Raw genomic sequence first — 21,852 nt, forward strand, 5'->3', positions numbered from 1 at the left:
TCGTGCCAGCAGTGCAAAATGGAAAAAAGCCCACCCTTGCTTTGTCTCATTCTGTGTATTATTTCTTCTGGAGAGAAGCTCTTGTGTTCAGTGAGCGTGTGGCCAGGCTGTTTGTCTGAAGGCCAGTTTTTGTTCTGGGTTGGCAGTGTAGTATTTCTGTGAGCTTCCCCCCTGCTATCACTGCAGCTGCACCTGGCAAGAGGAAGCAATCCACAATCTAAAAAGCTCATCAGAACAATAATGTCTGCTTCTCTCTTGACAGGTTAATTAATTGCATGCCATTATGTTTTGTGTGTGGTTTTGGATGGTTTTGATACTTTTCTTTCAACTGTGTTTCCCAGTAGGTTTTGAAAAGGCTGGTGCATTGTCTGCCTGTCTGTCACTTCAGATGGCGCTTGATGCAGAAAGAAGAGATGGAGGGGAAAAGAAAGAGAAAGAGTATGTTTGGGTGTTACAGTTAGAAAATCTTACCCACTAGGAAATGGGATAAAATCATGGTTATGGCTAACGGTAAAACAAAAACTTAGTTTCATGAAATTTTGGGGGTTTGAAGTCTGTTGCATAGCCCTTTGGAAGGCAAGGAAAGGTGGACTCCACATCAGTCGAAGGCTGTAGTTTGGGGCATACATTGACTCCTCAGAGACTTTAGCATGGTGTTTCACCTCCCCTGTGAGCATCTTAACCCCCAGCTACTGGCTGTTTTGGTAGGAAGCATTTTTTGTGGGAGGGAGACAGGGGAGAGCAGAAATTAAATCTCTCCTGGAGAGACTGGAATTCCCAATGAAAATTTCATGATCAGTTTTTGTGTGAATAACTGCAGCTTTTCACCTCTTGGATTGCATTATTTTAGAAATTAAAGTAGCATCATGCAAATGATGTGCTAGAACTAAGGGAGTTGACCAGACATTGTGATTTTTTAAACTGGAACATTTCCAGAGGTTGTATAACACCTCTTTATGTCCTCCCACCCAAAAATATATTGAGATGTATGGGAGGAAGAAGTTTGACAGTTTTCAGCATTCTTGGAAGATCCACTGCCACAGAAAGTTTCAAAAGACATAAGTGTCATATTCATATATTAAGACTATCTTGGATAAACAGGGTAACATATCAATGTCCATATTCAACATAAAGGATGATATTAGAAGTGTGTTATTCATATGCAAGTGTGTAGGTTTGGAGGGCATCTGTCATATGGCCTGAAACACAAGCTTTGGCTCCACACAGGGCCCTTTCATTTGTCAGTGAAAGACCCTGCGTGCCATGCATTGTGCCGTCCTTCCAAATGCTCTTGGTAATGTGTAAATGTGCTGAAGTTGCCAACGGCTGTTATCGATGCTGCTTTTGTGTACTGCTATATGTGGTACCAGTGCAGAAATAGTGCCCTGGCATTGAGGGCTTAACTTCACATGAATAAAGCAGGTGCAAGTAGGCATATTTGGATCAAGAGAAGAAAACAACACACTTATCCAAACATCCTAACTTATAACTGGATGTCATCCACTGAATTTTTCACTTCATCAAGCAATGACAGAGAAATAAGAAGACTGAAGGTCCGTGAAGCAACCAGACTTCCTGCGACATGTGGGAGACAGGTTATTTCTATCTGAATTCCAATGATTTTCATCTTCGTTGTATATGAGGAAGCTAGAAATAGTCCCTTCTTTGGCACTGGGATATCTGGAGCAGTGTTGTGGCCTGAGAGCTGCCTGCCTTTGCCATGGTAAGAAGGAATTGAGCGCAGGACCAGGAAGTACTAGAGGCACCTGGGATCCAAATCCCAGCCCACGCAGTACAGATGATATCAGAGATTATTCTCGAGTACTTGAGTTGGTTGGATGAAAAATATTCTGTACAGGTGAGTTTATTATTAATTTCAATTTAGCAAGTAACATCTCTTTTTATTGTTTTCCTCTGGAGAAGAGGGGGACTGGATTTGCAGACAGCAGTCACTACTGCTGTTGTGAAATCAGATGACTGTAGCTTCTTGCAATGCTAAAAATCCCATTTGTAGCAACATTCTTTCATTTGTTGAGTGGACATGCTGCTCCCAACCCTGATAACCTTGTGTGAGTCCTGTATCATGCTCATCTGACACCCTGTCTCTCCCTAGGGACTGAATTCATAGTTACACTGAAAGACATGCACCAAGGGTGCCTGTTATACAACTGCAGGTCAAACATGATGATGTATAAGCAATCTGTATTTGAACTGGAAACAGCATATATTATAAATGTATTTATAAACATAGCATATATAATAAACCCTGCCATGAATGCTATTTTTTTTAGCTGTTCATGTGTCAAGGGCATGGGAAATACCTGGCTGTCTGGGATAACATTTCACAGAATCATAGAATCATTCAGGTTGGAAAAGACCCTTGGGATCATCGAGTCCAACCATCAGCCCTGCTCTACGAAGTTCTCCCCTGCACCATATCCCCCAGCATCTAAATGACCCTTAAACACATCCAGGGATGGTGACTCCACCACCTCCCTGGGCAGCCTATTCCACTGCCTGACCACTCTGTCTGTGAAAAATGTTCTCCTAATGTCCAGTCTGAACCTCCCCTGTTGAGTTCCCACTTGTTCTGTCACTAATCACCTGTGAGAAGAGACCAGCACCAACCTCTCTGCAATGTCTTTTCAGGTAGTTGTAGAGAGTGATGAGGTCTCCCCTCAGCCTTCTCTTCCTCAGACTAAACAGTCCCAGCTCATTCAATCACTCCTCATAGGATTTATTCTCCAAGCCCTTCACTAGCTTCATTGCCCTCCTCTGCACTGGCTCCAGCACCTCGGTATCTCTCTCATATTGAGGTGCCCAAAACTGGACACAATACCCCAGGTGTGGCCTCACCAGTGCCGAGTACAGGGGCACTATCACCTCCCTACTTCTGCTGGTCACACTATTTCTAATACAAGCCAGGATGCTGTTGGCTTTCTTGGCCACCTGGCACACTGCTGGCTCATGTTCAGCTGCTTGTCATTAGAACCCCCAGATCCTTCTCTTCCAGACAGCTCTCCAGCCACACCTGCCCAAGCCTGTAGGGATGCACAGGGTTGTGTGGCCCAAGTGCAGGACCTGGCACTGGGACTTGTTGAAGCTCATCCCATTGATGTTGGCCCACCGATCCAATCTATCCAAGTCTCTATTTATATTTTATATATATCTATTTATATTATAGCATATCCTTTACTAAAGGAAGAAACAGCCTTTTATTCCTAAAATGGAGCAGAAAAATGACCTCTCTGCCGTGTACTGCAAACCAGAAAGAACCCTCTGATGCATTTAAGTTTGCTTCTGTTTCCTCGAGTCTTCCATATCTGTCACATACAATCTCTTAACGAGTCTTTGCTCTTGCTTGTCAAAGTAATCCTGCACACTGCAAGGGATAACTGTGTATTAGACTATTTTAGTGAGCAGCATCTTTCTTGGTATCTTCAGTCCAAAACCCATACACCCCCAAAACTCATTCCACCAAACCCTATTTGAATAAAGGTTGACATTTTAATGCAGTTATTATAACTCTGAACATCTTAAGGGACAGAGAGTCTTTGTGATTAAGAATCTTTTGTGAGTAACAGTGTTTTTGTTAGGAATTAGAAGGCTGTAAAGAACACAGTTGCCACTAACATCCTGCTAATTTTTTGGTTTTGTTTCCACTTTACCCAAGAGTTACCAGGACAAATTTCATTAGACACCAGGGAAATAGGCTTTCATTCACATCCTGAAGAAGCAAACCATCTGGAAAATTCATGATTAAGTTACTTAACTTCATATTCTACATCTTGAATTACAGCATGGTAAGAGAAGAATGAGTAGGTGAATGATGAAAAACAGCTGAAGAAACAAGGTGAAAATGAAGGCTGAGCCTGCCACTAGACTTCACTGCTTGTATGCTGTTAAATAAAGTTGTTTTTCTTGGCATGCGTCATTTTGTCAAGATGTTGTATGATTGTCAGTGATATGTAAACAAAAAGAATTTATTATCCTTCAAATCAGGACTTCAAAGCCCTAAATAAAAACCACAGAGTTCCCCAAAGCCCAGTTTGCTACTTCATAAACACCACCAGTGACAGACCTCTGCTGGTATGTCACATGCATATTTCAGCAGCAGCAACTCTTGTAATTCCATGTAAGTAACCTGCTCCTTATTTAAGAGAAGTATGCAGACAGATGTAACCAGTCTTGAAAGGAATGTTCTAACAGTAAATATCCCATGTAGACCTTAAACTGGAAATGGAAACTGCAAAATGTGCCTATGTGCAGCATCACATGCCACTCCTTTTGCAGGTTGCTCACTAGAGACTGAATATATAGTCTGCCTGGTAGTAACAGCAGTGGCAGTTCATTCTCCCGAAGTTCCCACGCTGTCTGTAATGAGCAGCAAGATTTCAAGTGATGTCAAAGACCCCCTTTTACTGTGTGATTGCCTGACTCTGGTCTTTACCACAGATAGTCTCTCTAGAGAACTGTGATCCCTTAATGCAGAGTTTCCACTGCATGCTACAAACATTGCCTTTCACTGCTAGGAGGATCACTGTAAAGATACCAGCCCAAACTATATCCAGCGCAGAGTTATTTTTCTTCAGATAGCCCAGAATCCTCATTGCACAGAGAAAGAACTGCCCAAGCCAACTCAACAGTATGTTGACTCTGATGCATAAATGATAATGTAAGTATTGATACTGCTGGCTGCTTTACTGCAGATGGATTTTAGCCATCCAGGACATCCAAATGTTTATACTAATTCTTCGCATGCCCCTTTGTGTGGAGAATTTAATCAAAAGATCCTGGAATGGGTCCACTGTGCACATTCTACTGCTTATTTTTCATAAGTAAGCTTTTCATGTAAGTTAAAAAAACAAATGGGGTTTAGAATCACAAGGAAAAGGATATACTTTTTTTCTGAATAACTGTTATACCTCTAAAAGAGACAAGAGTTGTCATAAAAAACAAAAATGGAGCAGACAGACAGTAGCTTTCCCTGGCAAGTTGGAAGGAAAGGCTGCTTCTGAAGCCTGCTGGTTTGGGAATAAATGCACTTGACCATCTCAGCACCTGCTTCTGAAGAAATATATGCTATGGTGAATTGACAGGTTAGACCGAAGAATTAATTCCTCAGTTCTCTTCAGGTCACAGGGCAAGTCCTGTATGGTTTCCCTCTGCTGCTGGCAAGCTTCCTCTAACCAGTAACAAGCGTTTGAATAAAGAAATCTTCAGCAGGATGATGGTCTGTGCACAACATCAGTGGTATTTGTCATTGTGCTAATTAGTCCAGCCCTCAGTGTAAGGATTAGTGTCAGTCCCTAGGGCAAACTGGTGATAAAGCTCTAAGAGAATGTTTAAGCTAAATATTGTTGGCAATGTGGATGCTATTAAATAATAGGAATAAATTTGAAATGGTGCTGTATGTGCCTTCAGTGCTAATGCTTGCAATGGCAATAGCTTAGAACATAATCTATGTATTAAATAAATGTGTAAATTGGATTTGGAAATATTCATGGGGACAGAGGGCTGGAGGAGCCTCTTGGGTCTTTGAGTCCAGTTCTCTGTTATCACAGGCCCAGTGTCATATAATCCCTCTCATAAACTTGTGTAATCTTTTTCATGTGCTTAAACATGCTTCTTCCGGGATCTAGAGGAGGGATTTGAACTATTTTTCATCTCAGTTCAAGCGTCTGCTTTAAACAGGGCAGAAATGAAATCTGAATGTCACAGTTGTCTGAGTATCCTAATAACTGTTGTACTGGTGGCTTTTCTGTTTCTTATGTTCCCTTTCTCAGTTCAGTTGAACTGTCACTTCTGCATCCCTGAAGACAGGGGTTAATGGAATTTTAATGTATTAAAAACTTCAAGTAAGCTACATACAGATTTTTACCTATCTTTATGAAAACCTTCAACAAGATTCTGGGCACCCGCTTGACCAATGCAGTTTTTTTTGCACCATAGAGCTAAAATATAGTTCTGAAAAAATGTGTATGTATGAACTAGTGCTGTCTGTGGTGATGTGCTCAGTTCCTGAGAGCCTGGGTAGGCCTAGCTGGCTACTGTTGCAATGAATAATTCACTCTCTCTAAATTTAGCTTTGATAGCTTTGATTGTGTTGTGAGCTTGAAACATACTCACGTACATCATGCACAGGAGCTTTAACAGCTTTACCCTTTCCCCTCTCATAAAAATGCCCTTCTGACCTCAAATTCTTCTCCAAGTGCATCACTCTTTCAGCTGTACCAGAGTTTTAGGGTGCACAGTTCATCAGTTTAGGTATCTCAAAGATTTCTGTGTTTAAATCTTAATGACTTTACAGAGGCTCCTGTGAGATCATGGAGGAATTCCAAGGATCCTGTCTTGTCTGGCCTAGAAAAAGGTTAAAGCTGAGATACTGTTTTTATTTTATAGACTATCTAGTGATTTGACTATAGAAAGGCATAAATCTTCCTCTGAAGAGAAACTTTTAATTTTATTAGATTGTAGATTTGTTTAATTAAGGTCAGCATTTATCCTCTGTTCCTTCCACTTTCCTGGCATCTAGCTGATCTGGAGGAGGAAGCCTTCAGCCTCAAAGTGAGGCTAGGTTTGGAGGAAGAAATAGTATCTTTCATTAGACCAGTAATTTGGTTGGAAAAAGCAGATGAGTTTGCAGGCATGTGTGCCCTTCAGATTCAAATAAAGAAGTCACATAAACCGCACAGAGAGAGAATACTGGCATGAAAATCCTGATGAGATTGTGAATGGAAGCAGAAAAGATACCTGAGAGTAGACCAGGAGACCATGGCATGGTATCAGCACTGAAGCAGAAGGAAGATGAAGTTGCTTTTGGAGATGAGAAACAGGAAGGTGCTTGTGATTTAGGTCAGAGAAGAAGGGCTTGAACATTGTCCAGAAATGTGGAAGGAGGTAGAAAGCTACAGGGATGGAGACTAGGAGGAAAACAGGGAGGGCTGAACAAACAGTCTGGGACAAAGAGCCAGGGTAGCATGTGGAGTGAAGGCTGAGGCTAGAGAAGGACCCTGCAAGAGTGGGGGGAGCATTGGGTCTCAAAAGAGAGCTTCATATGAAAATAAGGAGTGATTGGAGACACAAGACATGGATATACAAATAAAGTAAGAACAAGTTGCTCAGAAGAAGAAAGGATGAAAGTCTGGGCTCCAACTGTAAACTTGAGGAGTAGAGCTGGGGGGAGAAAGGGAGTGAGGGACAGGGAAAGGACAATGCTGGGGCAGGGGCACACTGGAAAGGAGCAAGCTATGGACACATGGGGAAAAAAATCTGCACTCCCTAGAGATTTTACATGTCAGAACCAAGGAGCTTGAGACTGCCAAGTCTTGTCACTGTGCACTCTACCATGAGTCAAACTACTCCTGTTGTTGACTACCCTGCTAGTGCCAGTGTCAGATGAGTTCTGTCTACTGGATTGTAACAGTGGCTGTTTCCATAAGAAACCATAGGATGAAATTTCTGAGTTGATAATTTGATTTTATTAAATCTAGATTACTCCACAAAACCTGCTGCATTGGAAGCTCATCGTGAAGACCACCATACCAAGCAACTACAATTTACGCAATGCTATATTCTAGCCTATTCATTATGGTTTTGCTTTCCTGTAACTAATTTGTAATCTTGAAACAAAGGTACCAGTTGATACCAGCTGTATTGTATTACTGTGGTGAAGGTATGAAAAATTAAATCAATGCTGCTTTATTAGTATAAGAAAGAAAGAACTTCCAGTCAAAAGAGACCTGTTAATCCGCTGTTTGAAGGCTTTGCAATACACTCTTGAGTATCATGGAATTGGCTCCATCCTTTCAGTTTTAAGAAGTAGTTTGGCAATTTCTATTCCAGCACTTGCAGTAGAAGTCTTATTATGTTGTACTGGAAAGACACAGGCCTGGGAAACTTGTAAATAATTCCGGTATGTTTTGATTAGATTTGGGATGGCAAAAAAATGGTTATATGTTTTGGTTATAAGACTTCTCTGGTGAAAGCTAAGATGGGCTCTGTTACAAATCTTAATGGATGTCAAGCCTCAAAATCTTAAAGTTTTCTAAATTCGCCCAAGTGTAATTTTAAATTAGGCCATCAGACTTGTTTTGAATGAGAGAAAAAGTAGACATAAATGAGCCTGAGTGCTTAAGTGAGACAGAGATGATAGGGCTGAAAATGTTTCTGTAATTTTAATGGACGTGAGATTTATGTACTAGGAAAACCACATTATAATAGAATTTTCATGAATTTGTCTTCTTAAGAATTCTCTTTTTTCTCCATTTGTCTGCACGGGTGTGAAAGTCTATTAATAATAAATAGTATTATACTGAAGATTCTTTTTCCAGTTTTTACCCATTGAGCCAAATGAAACCTTTTCATGATAAATCAAATGCAGAAAGAAAGATACCGTATGTGTAGTATTTAAAATTGCCAGGTCCTAGAGCTTAATCTCTGCTGTAATGGTGTGAACAGCGGGTAGTCTAGGGAGGGGAAACAGGGCAGGCAGAGAGGCTAATCCGACTCAGCATGTAAATGCGGGATTGGCTGAAATGGGTCCTTCAAAATCTGCCTTCAGAGAATCTTAGCTTCTTTTTGGAAGATGCTCTTTTAGTAGTAAGAAGCCTCCAAATGTCTGGTATCAGACCCAGTATATGGACTGAGAATTCCCTTTTATCTCACCTTTGTCTTGACTCCAGGAAGAACATCCATTGCATTTCTTCAGCGGCTAGAAATATTTTGCCTGTTTGAATGCATAGATTTATAGCAATGTTTAATGAATGAGTGGCAGTGGTTTGTTTATCAGGCTGCATAACCATGCTGACCTTTCCAATAAAGCAAAGTCAAAGTGAGCCTTGCTGTTGCCTTTTAAAAAAATAAATTCTATAATTTAAATGCCAAGTCTAGTTAAAAAGTCAGCACAGCTGTCTGTAAAACCTAAAACATTGCTGTGATAGTCACAGTTCAGAAAGATCACAAGTGAAACAAGCTTGATAAATAAGTGTATGGGAAAAGGAAGCCTCTGGAGGCAGCATAATTGCTTTTCAAGCAGTTCTGCTGAGTCTTCAGGAGGAAAAATCAGGCAGTGGGGTGTATCTTGTGTGTCGGTATGACATGTTTGACTTAGTGGCTCAATAGGACAACAAAGTCAGATGATTTTGATTTGCCTAGTGGGAAATGGCACTGGTCATTTAGGAAATTGGTAGTTTTCTTGGACATGAGACAACCAGGGATGGAGTACAAGGGAATGTACTGTGGAGCAGATCAGTCCTGTCCTGGGGACTCCCACTGCCTGAAGTGTGGTCTCACCACTGAAATGCATTGTCACATCTTCTTTCCAGTTGCTCAGCAGAGACAAAGTTTTCCATGCTGAGCAACAGAACATGTGTTTATATCAGGGCAGGTTTGTAAGTCCGTTTTGAATCCTTTGGGAAGATATATGTCACTTAAATGCAATTAAAATAGAACATGATTTGCAACTCTGGTTTTCTTAATGATCTGCTTTAAAATGTGGATATGCCTAAGATATGTTGAGACAGATATGTACCTGGGTCAAACCGGTGTTAGACTGCTGATTTACCTGACAGCTGAATTAAAGTGACTTGATTGTGGACCTGGATTTCTAAATATGAAAAGAAGCATTCATAACCTTTTTTATTTGTGCTCCAGCTGGTAATGAAAGACAGCTGCTTTGTAAAACTATAACAAATGGGAAAAGAATGAGCAAGCAAGAGAACATTTGTGTTCCCACTACTATGTACAGATGGTAGCCAGTCTGATCTGTAAATACTCCTGCACTGTAAATCTATGCATAGCCTATTACTTATAGGCTGTTCTTAAATAAAGTGTATTGATATATAGATTTTTTTTCATTCAGATATGACAATGCATAGAATTGTAGAAGCAGAATGTTAATCATTAACTTGAATACCAGATAATGTTAGCAGGAGAGGGTACAAATGACGAGAAACTGTACTGGGGATTTTAAAAGAGTAGACTTATATTTCACAGGATGCAAACAAAAATATTGGAAAGAACTCTACCAACTGTGGCTTGATGTTGGTTGAGAAATTATAATGGCCAGAGTTTCCCAATTAGGCTGGGCTGTTAAATCTTTATATAGACATTAAAAAAACGGTTTAATGATGACATTCCACCTTATCCCCAGAAGAAGGATGATTTACAGATTTTTAGAGACATCAAATTGGTCTTAGTGCCTGATAGTGCGTGTGTCATATTTTTTTTTTTCCCTTGAAAATTCATTTAAAATGCTGTACATGTATCCATTCCTTAATCTTTGGAGAGTGGTAATGTGAGAGATTATGATTTATGAGTGATGAAGCAAACTGGTAGTATATTTGCCTTGAGTTTATATTTTAAATGCCAGCAGTTTGGTTAGTAGCTGCTGATGGTATTTGATTTCTCACACAGTATACCCAGATGCAATGCACTGAAAATACATCACACTATAAAAACATATGTGACTTTTCCTTTTTTCTTCATGAAATTATAATTTTTCAAGGGGAGCTTATAGCTAAGGAAGAATAGCTACTTTGAGAAATAGAGTCATGAAGACACTGATGATCTGTTTGGTGAGATATTTGGGTTTGTGAAAAATGAATGTTAATATTTAAATTTCACCCCACAGAATATTAAACCATACTGAGCGGTACGGTCATCTCTAGCTCATTCTGAAATCACATTATGATTTTATAGTCTCCTGATAGCCAGATGAAATTAAACACAAAGATAAAATCTATTGTGTTAAAATCAGAAATGAGGACAAACTGTCAAATCTAAACTCAGAGACAACTGTCTTTAAAGCTGGAAGTGGTATCTAATTCTGTGGTTTCATTCCAGTGTTAGTTGCTACTCATTAGAGTGAAGCATGCTATGTACTTTACAAATGCAGTTTCTTTTTCTGCCTAAGTAGCATCCCAAGTAGAGTTATATTTTCATTGAACACCCAAATCCCTCAAATTTATTGGAATTTTTATGGGAATTTTTTTTTTTTTTAAGACTTTGGTTTTATTTGACTAAGTAGCTATAAAACTAGATTAGAAAACCATCATCACAAGTTAGTTAAGACTGATTGGAAGCGGTATGTGACATTGGGTTTTTGTTCCTTGTTCAACTGGGTCTCACTCCTACAGAACTGGGGGGATTCCACAAATTAATTAGGGGTTTGAATTCCTGGAAGAATAAAAAAGGCTTGTGGAGAATATTACAGGACAAATATGTAGAAGGTTTACAGGAACAAAGTCTTTTCTTTCCTGAACCTTGAGAGAAAAAAAAAAATCAATATCAGATTATAATGTTTATGATGGGAATGCTTGATTTTGCTATAGCACTTATAACTGTCTTATTCTAAGAAATAGTGTTGGCCAATGACTCTCAGAGTACATATGAAGAAAAATTGTAAAATACAGTTTTGTAATGAATATATCTGACTAATATCTGGCTAAATTTTTGTAGTCAAAATACATAATTAGTTTACTTGTGGTCAGAGGATAGTAAGACACTGAATCAGTTCTTTTTTCAACTGATTTGCATCATATTCTGAACTATGAAAAGATGAAGCTTAGACTAGCAGATGTGAGTAGACATCACTGGAAATAATTTTTAAATCTCCAATGCATGGAAATTTAATTTTGATATTTCAAAGTGAGTATGATATTAAAAAAAAAATACTTCTTTCCTTTTAAGTATTTTGTTATCCAACAGAAAAGTTACACTGTTTTGAGGGTTCTGTTTAGCATGAATGATCTGGTGGAAAAGCAAAGAACTCATGATTCTGGAAACTCCTCCCCTCTTGTTTGGGTCAGGAAAAGTTATGTTGTTCAGTAAACTCTTTTTAAATGAAAGCAGGATTTTGGTTTCAATTGTGAGCAAGCCATCAAAGTAGGTTTCTTTAAGAAATAAATCACAATCTCTTTTCTGTGACAGTCTCCCTATAGTTGTATTTTTAGTTTACTAAGTGTGGTGGGGAGGATTATTGTTTTTTTAAAGTTGTTTTAAATTCCAGAAGCATGCATGTATCAAGTCTAATAATGTGCCTGTGAAGATATTTATTTAAAGCAACATTGTAATTTTTTTTCTTTAAAGGCAACTCTGTACCTGCATTAGAGTATATTAAATGTTGTATTTCCAAGGACTTATTAAATATTCAGTAGTTTTCTTTTTCTGTAGTCAAGTGTGTCAAGGGCAAGACTTCTAAGTCCTGGAACAAAACTCCAATGAACTAATTGAACCTTAAAAGCTGCTATTGAATACTCATGTTAGAAAGTATACATTACACAGTGAGGGGAGTTGAAGGAGGAGGTGTTGAGATCCAACCCCAGAACAAGTTGTATCCAGACGGGATACAAACTCTTTCTGGGAAAACACTGAAATATTGTGAGAGATTTTATTCAAAACTTAACTATGAAACAAAAAGTAAGGGTGACCATGACTACCAACAATTAACTGTGCATTAACCTTTTCATTGACTATGGCCTGTCCATCTTGGAATACTAAATAATGTGTAGAAATAGACTTTTTAAAGTGTATGGGATGGACTGACACAGTGTATCTTGAATATGGAGTAGTATGAGCCAGATTTTATGAATATGAATAGCACGCCTGAGTGGAGGATCAATTTCTAGCTCTGTTGCTGTTTTATTTGGGCTGTGTGTAAGCTGATAAACCTTAGAGCGACTGAAGTCAGACCCTGTCTCCATCACAGGGCAATGACAAATTGTACAAGTCCTATGTCTGGGTTTGCACTGAAAAAGAAACTTGGACAGGTGGATTAGATGTCAGCCACAGCATCCTCTGACCAGGTGCCTTTTCCTACTGTGAAATCCAGACATGGCCTATGAGACTGTTGTCAGGTCATTTGCGGCCATGATTTTTAAAGTGACCTTAATTTCTTCAAGTACTTTAAGAGCTCTGTGCAAGGTAAAGCATAACACTGGGTGCACAGAAGTTCTGATAATCCACATTTTTGTAACTTTTAACTTTTCTGGCATAAATGGATGAAACTTTTTATTAATTCAGTATGTATTGATTTCAATTTTAAAAAGGATGTTTGGGTGGCCATGGGGTGTCTGTACAACCATTCTCTCACTTAGAAAAGAGTTGTCCCTCAGGGAAAAAAAAAAAAGAAAGCCTAAATAAAGAAAGACAATTTTATCTCATTCATTGAAACAAACAAGAAACAACTGGGGTTTTTTTAAACTTTAAAGAAATGAGAAAATGATCCTGATTATTTGGAACATATTTTAAAATTTTTCTTCAACTTTTTTCCCAAAAGTTTCAAGCCATGTGCTTGGGCCACGATCGTTGGTTTAAAAAAGGGGGTTGATGAAGCTGTTTTGCTGCATACCAAGGCTGAATTTGTCTTGCAACTAATCAAAACCTGTTTTCAGAACTTCTCACAGTGAAAAATTGCTAATGATTCCAACAAAAAGTTGTCTCTTGCTGTGACCTTTCTGAAATGATGATCAAGCTAACTCCTTTTAGATTTGTGTGCTTCATAAAAAATCCAACCAAAAGTTGTGTGTGGTACCGCAGTTATTGTGGACATTAGCAGGATTGAGGACTAGAACTTGGTTGGTCCCATCCACCAGAATCTGGGAGTTTGGATCTGTATTGACTTTGTCTGAAATGTGGTGCTTGCCTGCCTGAACAAAAATGGATGTGTTTTTAAAAACTCATTACCTTCAAAATGAGAGAAGGTGGAATTAGGATGAAGCAGAAGTAAAGCATAAAGTGAGGATAGCACATGACTTAATTTCATTTTTATCATTACCACTGTTCTTGAAAAACATGTCAGTCTTTTCTACATGTTTCCTAGTATTATGTAATACTAAGGAAATATCTTTGTTAATGTAAAGTGAATTCCTAATCATTTTTCTTTGACTGATGAAATGTTCCTTCTTGTATTAGCCATTGTATTTTCTCCTTGCATGTTCTCTGAACCTTCTGAATATTGCAATAACATCGTAAGTGTTCTTGTGTATGAGGTTTCATTGTGCCACGTGCTGTGCCAGCTCTGTCCAGAATGTCCGGATCCAAGAATTTTACAGTTTAAAACAAAATGCAACAAGAGATAAGGAATAAGTGTCTTTGCTCAAAATCAGTGATGTATATGCTATTGTGTGCATGGAGAAATGTGTACATCTTGCTGTTTTCCATTGTTATGAATGGAAATTTCAGGATTATTAAGAAATCTGTCACCACATTAATAGTTTTTTCTTGCCTTTCTTTTTTCTAACCTCTGAAAAATGATTGCCTTTAGGATACTCAGCAGATTTTGGAAATGACTGAATGTCTTTTGCCTTTAGGGATAATAAAGGGCCACTGAATGTAGGTGCACAGTTAAAAATTTCGATCTCCTTTGCCAAGTGCCAAGTGCACTGTGGCCTTTCAGTGTCAATGTTGAGCGATACAGTAATAAATAGCTTGTCAGGCAGTTCAGCCTGTAGTTAATCCCTTGGGTTTTAGCATTTTTTTTAGAAAGGATCTGATCCAGAATAGACTCTTTCTGAAATATAGCCCAGAAACAGGTGCTAATTATTTATATACTATTAGATTCGGTGCACTGTTGAATGCAGTGAATTCTTTTTATATCTGAGTTGTTGGTGTGCTTTAGTTTGGCTACGTTGAATGTAGTTTTCTGTTCTTTTTAGACAAGAAATATTCACAGTTGTCTGAAATCACCAAAGTGTTGCTGTTAAAGAGGTTGCCTGATGTTTATCTGTTGGAAGTTCCCACCTGGATGGCAAACTACAGTGCTGATTTAGCTTCAGTGATCCTCAACATCCACAGATTTGTTTGCTTTTTCCCTCTTTCACTGTGTAGAAGGATGCTGAAGAATACTCTAAGAGCCTCCCAAGGGTCATTCTTAGCTCAGTGGTGGCTTAGAGTCTGATAAATTCTCTATCCATGTTATGGAGAGGTTTTGCAAAGATCTGCTGATGTTAATTCACTTAGGTTATATAAATCCGGTTGTATTTGCTGATTTTAGTTGTCGCACACAAGACTGAGGCTTTTTTGTGTATGTTGGTGTCAAGTGCCAGGAATAAATGAGCTATGAAATTCTGTAGTTAAGGCAAAGGAAGAAAAGCCTGATTACTAAAAATTAGCAAGACAGTGTAAGATTGTTTGCTTAGCTTGTGACTAGAAATTCAGACTGGATGATAGGTGTTCATTTCAGTCCCTGAGTCAGTCCTTTCTGAAAGATAACAGTTTTAGAGCGTTTGTTATTGAGAAGCCTGGTGTAATAACTTTGTTTCAGTGATTGAGGAAAGGAAGCCATAAACAAGCTTCAAATCTCTGATATAGGTAGATATATGGGTTTTTTTGGTAGATAGATATATCTTGTGAGTCTGAATATAATAAATTTGCCAGGCCTACATTGCAAATTTAAACTTGTTTCTCAGAATGAAAGCAATTATTTCTACTGGTTGTAGAGACAACATTTTGTTGTCTAATTAATGTTCCGTGTTAGAAAAATGCAACCATTCAGTACTGTACCCGCCCAAATGAACTCCTGTGGCACATAAGACTAAACCTGACTGCTAAATATTAAATTCGGTGATTGATACCCAAAGGACACAAAATCAGTTTTGCCACAATGCTGCAGACTGTATTAAAGTGACATAACAGAGGCATCCTTGCTTATGCCTGCTGTTCTGTCTCTTTCATAACTATTTTCAGTGAGGTTCAAGATTTTGGTGTGGTAACATACTAGAGTCCTGCTGCCCCCTTTTCTTTTGGCTGTACCACTGGAACCCAGAGTGTAAACTGCCATTTCCAGCAGGGTGGTAGTAGAGGATATGATTTTTTTTAATACTTGCTGCACTTCTTTAAGGTACTCAGTTTCAGGTTGGGAATTAACAGATTAAGAGTGATACCCTGAGTGATGTGTAAGTAGTATTAGGGGAAAAATAAAATACATCAGTTCTGTTTACTAAAATAAATAATATTAAAAAGGATGAAGAGCCTGCTTCAAGCTATGAGATCACTATCATATATTTTTGTTTTACTAGCAAGTATCACTTTAAAATTATAAAAATACAAAGACAAAAGAGTTAGTAATTTTCTATCATTTTGAAAGAAATGTATTTCTTTCTTGGTATTACACAATGGTAAAAGTAAAATTTCATGCTGCTAGATATGCAAGGAAGTACATAGGCACTAGATATTTTTTGAAAATCTGTTTGGGCATCTTTTTGTCTCTTTGGGCCCATAACACCTTGGAAAAGCTTCAGGTCTTCAGAGAGTTTTTTTCCAGGATAATACTGACTATAAAATATTTATTAAGCTGAAAATCCAGAATAACAATCACATAGGATGTTATAAATCCTGACTCAGGGAGGGATTTAAACACACCGTCTATTCATGTATCACACCATTGCTGTTGGAGTGTGGTAATGTATTGTCACTTAAAAGAAGTTAACCATTGTAGTTAAAGGAACAACTGCCCTTAAAATACCTTTTAATTTGGCACATTTTACTGGGTATAAGAAAGTTTATTTACTCCTCCAGCTGTTTGGTTCAATGTTAATTTTTATGAAATCCTGTCCTGGACGTTCTCTTTTCTTCAATGTTTGACTGTGATGACTGAGTTGAAGATCAGGCAGCAGATGTTTTTTTAAATCCTTATCAATCCTCTGTGAGGGCTCTCTTCAGATTATTTAACTGTATTTATCTATTCATGTGCCTTTAATAGAACTGAATTTGTATTTCCCTATCTGTTCAGGTTGTCCTGGATCTTTAACTTTGATATCAGGATTGTGGATCCTAACACACTGACAAAGCTCTGTCACTGCAGTGGAAGAGGTTCTGCTAGCTTTACTCTCAGTCCTACCTAAGCGTATGAGTGATGGATGATTGCAAACATAACAGGCTGTGCAGCCAACTTTACCTGTCACACAGAGGTCATTTTCTATCAGTAAATATGCCGTGTTTGTGAATCATTGAAAATCCAAAGGAAACACAGTGTTTGGATCTGTTCCTGGGACCCTCTGAGGTGCCCTTCAGGCCAGGTGTGAATTCCTGAACCATAATCTCAAGACCATTAGCATCAGCCCCATTTTCCCCTATGTGAGGGGTTGACAGCCTTAAATCTTGCTGAGATTGGTGTATATGGGGGCTGTTTGTAAGGTACCTTGACAATTGAATGGAATTCAGATGATTTAGCACAGATTAAAGAATTTGTTGCCACTTTCTGAATGAGTTGCAGCCTATCATGGTATCCATCACTAAGACTTTTCCGACTCCAGGACTTCTGGCCTGTGTGTGAGAGCTGTCTGCTGCTCTCCTCTGGCCTAGATGAATTTCTGAATAATTTGGGGATGAATCAGTAAAAGATTTATAATGATCCTGATACTGTTAGTATTAATGTGAAGAGCTATGTCGTTCTGATGTCTCTTTTCCCTCTTTTTGTTTCAGTTCATCGCCTTTGCCTCTTTATTCTTCATCCTAGTTTCAATCACAACCTTTTGCCTGGAAACGCATGAGGCTTTCAATACTATTATAAACAAAACTGAGCAGGTCATCAATGGGACAGAAACTGTGCTACAGTATGAAATTGAGACAGATCCTGCCCTGACATATGTGGAAGGAGTCTGTGTGGTATGGTTTACATTTGAATTTTTGGTACGTGTTGTTTTTTCCCCCAACAAACTTGAATTCATCAAAAACCTCTTGAATATCATTGACTTTGTGGCCATCCTGCCCTTTTACCTAGAAGTGGGCCTGAGCGGGCTCTCCTCCAAAGCTGCTAAGGATGTGCTTGGCTTCCTCAGGGTGGTAAGGTTCGTGAGGATCCTGCGAATCTTCAAGCTCACCCGGCACTTTGTGGGCCTCAGGGTGCTGGGCCACACTCTGCGAGCCAGCACCAACGAGTTTTTGCTGCTGATAATATTCCTGGCACTCGGTGTTTTGATATTTGCCACGATGATCTACTACGCAGAGCGGGTGGGAGCCCAGCCTAATGACCCATCAGCAAGTGAGCACACGCAGTTCAAAAATATCCCTATTGGCTTCTGGTGGGCTGTAGTCACCATGACCACCCTGGGATATGGGGATATGTATCCACGGACTTGGTCAGGCATGCTGGTGGGAGCCCTGTGTGCGCTGGCGGGGGTGCTCACCATAGCCATGCCTGTGCCTGTGATAGTTAACAATTTTGGGATGTACTACTCCCTGGCCATGGCAAAGCAGAAACTACCGAGGAAGCGGAAGAAGCACATCCCTCCTGCTCCTCAAGCCAGCTCGCCTACCTTCTGCAAGACAGACTTGAACATGGCCTGCAATAGCACACAGGGTGACATCTGCCTGGGCAAGGACAACCAGCTGATGGAGCACAACAGATCATCAGGTAGGACCCCACTGGAAATGCATGTCCTCTGAAAACACTTTATAGACCAGTATGCTTGGTAGGGGTCAGAAAGCAGCCAGTCTTTCTGCCAGGAGAAGACAGAGCTCCCACCCTTCTCCCCTCCAGTGTTTGCGTGTGTCAGTCTCATAGAGGAGAAAATAAGTATAGCAATGTTCCCAAACCTCTATGTAGCTGGTCTATACAGTTTTGCTTGCTCTGTTGAGAATGCTTTCCTGCTGATGATATCAACCTTTTCTTTTGCCTGTTGTTTGTTGCGTCATATGGATGTTTCACGTTTTTCTGCATGACTGTGACTATTTGAGCAGCCACCGTGTCCCACCCTGTTGGACTCCATGGTGTTTTGCCTCAGTGTCTGTCTCTTGTGTCAGCTTTGCCTGTGCCACATCGTGGCCTGCTAAGCAAGATCTTACAAAGAAGCAGTCATTTAAAAGGAGCAGGTGCTTTACATCAAAAGCCCAGCACTCAAAGGAAATAAGAAATTCTCTTTCTAGCTTTCTTTCCATTTGGCATTCTGCTTCCTTGGCTAGAAGAACCTCCTTTGTCTGTGTTAGATGAGATTGCATGATATTTACTATTAATTGAATGATAATAGCATAGCTAATGTAAAGTTTGTCAAGAAAAATGAAAATGACAGTCTCTAGCAACATCCTCAGTATTAGTGTTGATTTTTATGATTTATCTTACCTTATTTGTTAGAGTTGATGGGTAAGGAGTATTTTGTGCTAATTGCTGTGAAAATGCATATCAAATGTCAGCCTCTGCCCCTCCAAGCCACTGTCCCATATTCCATACCTCTTTAAATTAAAGAGTAAATTTTTCTCTCAATATAATTAAAACAAAATTTTTAGGAGCAATGATTTTTTAATTTGTTTCTTGAATGTACTTACTCTTAAGACAAGCACAATTTGGTTACAAAGCTCACATACCAGTCATTATACTTATATTGGAAATCTGCGAAAGAATAATAAGAGCAAACCCACCCATGAATAGTGTCATTCACTGAAATTTATTTTTTAAAAATAAGAGTCTGGAAAATCGGTCTCTGAAAGATATGTGTCTTTGGTCTGTTGCTCTGATACTGAGTAACATTTATGTTCAAAGAGGCTTGGTTTCAGTCTCTGAGTGAGTGTTCATGAAGTTAACACAACTTTTGGAACATCCTAAATATATTTAAGAGGATGGAAACCCTTGAAAGGACTCACACTGAGGGTGGAATATAGTTAGTTTCACAGTGCTTTGACTGATACCCGCTTTCAGACAACATCTTTAAAGTGTTAATGAAAACAGCTTTTTCATGCCATCAGGTCCTACTAAAGGTATGCTGGAATAGAGGAGGCTCAGTGCGATCAGAGCAGAGACACTTCTGTGTCTGTAGCTTTATTTACAAGGTGTTATAATCCTTGAAGTGAAGAGAAAGCAGATGTACAAAAAGGAGCCATTTTAAAGTGTTAACTTTCTCTTCAGTAGTGCCACCGCTCACATCATGCACTGTAGCTTTATTTCTGGTAGAGAATGCTATTAGCGTCACTAGGAATTCTGTGCAAAATTTCAAGGCTGAATATAGACCTTTGCCTTACCAGTTCAGAAAAACACGTGCTCAGGTTTAAATGCAAAGGTAAAGCTGAAGTCCATAATATGACATTACCTGTTATGTGCTGTACTGAGCAGAGATTTTTTTCTGGAAGTGTGGCATGAATCTGAAATAGTAGACAAAGACAGCATTTAATGTTGGGTACTTATGATCACAAGCAGTGCAAGTGTGATAAATATAGAAATGAAAGCTAAATGTGTTATTAAACAGGTTTTAGTGCCAAATGTTGAAAATTTAACCCTGCTGGTGGAGGGGTTGTCTTTAAAATATGCTAAACAACATATTCTAAGCAAAAATTACTGACATGACATCTCGTTTAGCAAAAAGGATAGCCAAAATAGTAAATACTTCTTTGAAATATCCAATGCTGACTGTACTCTGAAAAGTTACAGTCCATAATAGGCTGATAACTGAGCCTTGATTTGATTATTTCTTATTGCATGTTAGTTTAGTATAACTTTATATGAGATTTAAAAGAACAACAGGAAAATCAAAAGATAATTTGTTCTTGAATACAAAATATACTTTTTGCCATTTTGTACTGATTAATGGTGAATTACATTCTTGTTTTCTTCTAATGATTTACCGTATAAGTATTTTTTGAGTGATGGGAATATCCAGCATTCAGCATAAGCTCTTTGTGATGTCTCATTTCCTCATTCATTATTGTCTGTAAATGGGCATGGTGCTTTAACCAGTGTTATCAGGTGAAGACAGTGCAGGAAGTGAGCAGCCACTCTCACCTGGTGAAAGGCTCCCTCCCATCAGACGCTCTAGTACAAGAGACAAAAACAGAAGAGGGGGAACATGTTTCCTACTGACAACAGGTGATTACACGTGTGCTACTGATGGAGGGATCAGGAAAGGTATGGACTTCTTTCATTAGATCATAAAAGGTTACTCAGCAATGTGCTTGTGGAAAGCAATCTTAGAGTAAAATGATGTGCACAGTGCTCTTAGAGGAAAGACTGTACTCACAATGTATCTTTTTTCTTTACTCGTAGTCATTCTTTTCCTGCTTTCCCTTTAGAAACACTCATCTTCTTTAGTCTTCATAAAATGTGCTTGATGTTAGACCCTCATTTCACTTGTGTCTTCATTTGTTATCTTTAATGGAAAAGCCTGCAATTCAGACCTTGCTCATTCAACCACTAATCACTCAATACCATTTGTCATTCTAAAAGACAAATGCATTATTTAATAACTTTGGTCTGTACTTAATAACGCAGTAAAAATTACAGCTGAATAAATTACACTTAAAGGTTGAAATGTCAAAAGTAAGCAATATTTTTTTTTCTGGACACAACAAAGCATATGTTGTTTAGACTTCTTTCAAAGAAAAGTTTGAGTTTATAATGCCACAAAATGTTTCCTCTTTGTAATACACCACTGATGCTAAAAGGTGACCGTCTACCCCAAACAGAATTCAACCACAGTAAACAATGTTTGATCTTGCAAAGTGCTAAAAATGGCTTTCTAGTTATTCAGCCTCTTCAAATCTGATTACTCACTGTTCAGTAGGATTGGGTTCCCCAGGCGGAGCTTGCAAAACCTTCTGTCGTTATATCTATCAGTGTGGCTACCCCATCAGGCCACATCTGGCTGTGGCTGCAAACTTAACCTCAGGGCATAGCCCCAAAATCAGCAGTGCCAGTGGCAGTCTTGACATTTCCTTAGATAAAAATGGCTTTGGTTTCTTGGCAAATTGCATCATTACAACAGGTCTCACGTTCCTGAGTGTTGATATGCAGTCATTCACGTCAGAGTTCATCTGCAGTAGCCATGTGGCACTGGACAAACATTTTGGGCTGAGATTTTTCTGGCTTTTTTTAAAAAGACCCTTGCTTTATGTACAGCAAACAGCTCTCCCAGCCAGCCATAGACC

General features: G+C 38.9%; 1 protein-coding gene across 8 annotated transcripts in view; it reads left to right on the forward strand.

Moving 5' to 3' along the window:
* KCNC2 (potassium voltage-gated channel subfamily C member 2) overlaps positions 1-21,852 on the forward strand; it is a 105,651-nt gene that overhangs the window by 75,934 nt on the left and 7,865 nt on the right. For 5 of the 8 annotated variants that reach the window (XM_074902847.1, XM_074902844.1, XM_074902845.1 and 2 more), the window contains exons 3-4: positions 17,425-18,355; positions 20,666-20,833. In XM_074902847.1, the coding sequence (XP_074758948.1) occupies positions 17,425-18,355; positions 20,666-20,833 (1,099 nt within the window). The remainder of the gene's footprint in view (positions 1-17,424; positions 18,356-20,665; positions 20,834-21,852) is intronic. The other 3 variants (XM_074902849.1, XM_074902851.1, XM_074902852.1) reach the window with 1 other exon arrangement.

This window comes from Athene noctua, chromosome 3 (genome assembly GCF_965140245.1).
Source record: "Athene noctua chromosome 3, bAthNoc1.hap1.1, whole genome shotgun sequence".
NCBI lineage: Eukaryota > Metazoa > Chordata > Aves > Strigiformes > Strigidae > Athene > Athene noctua.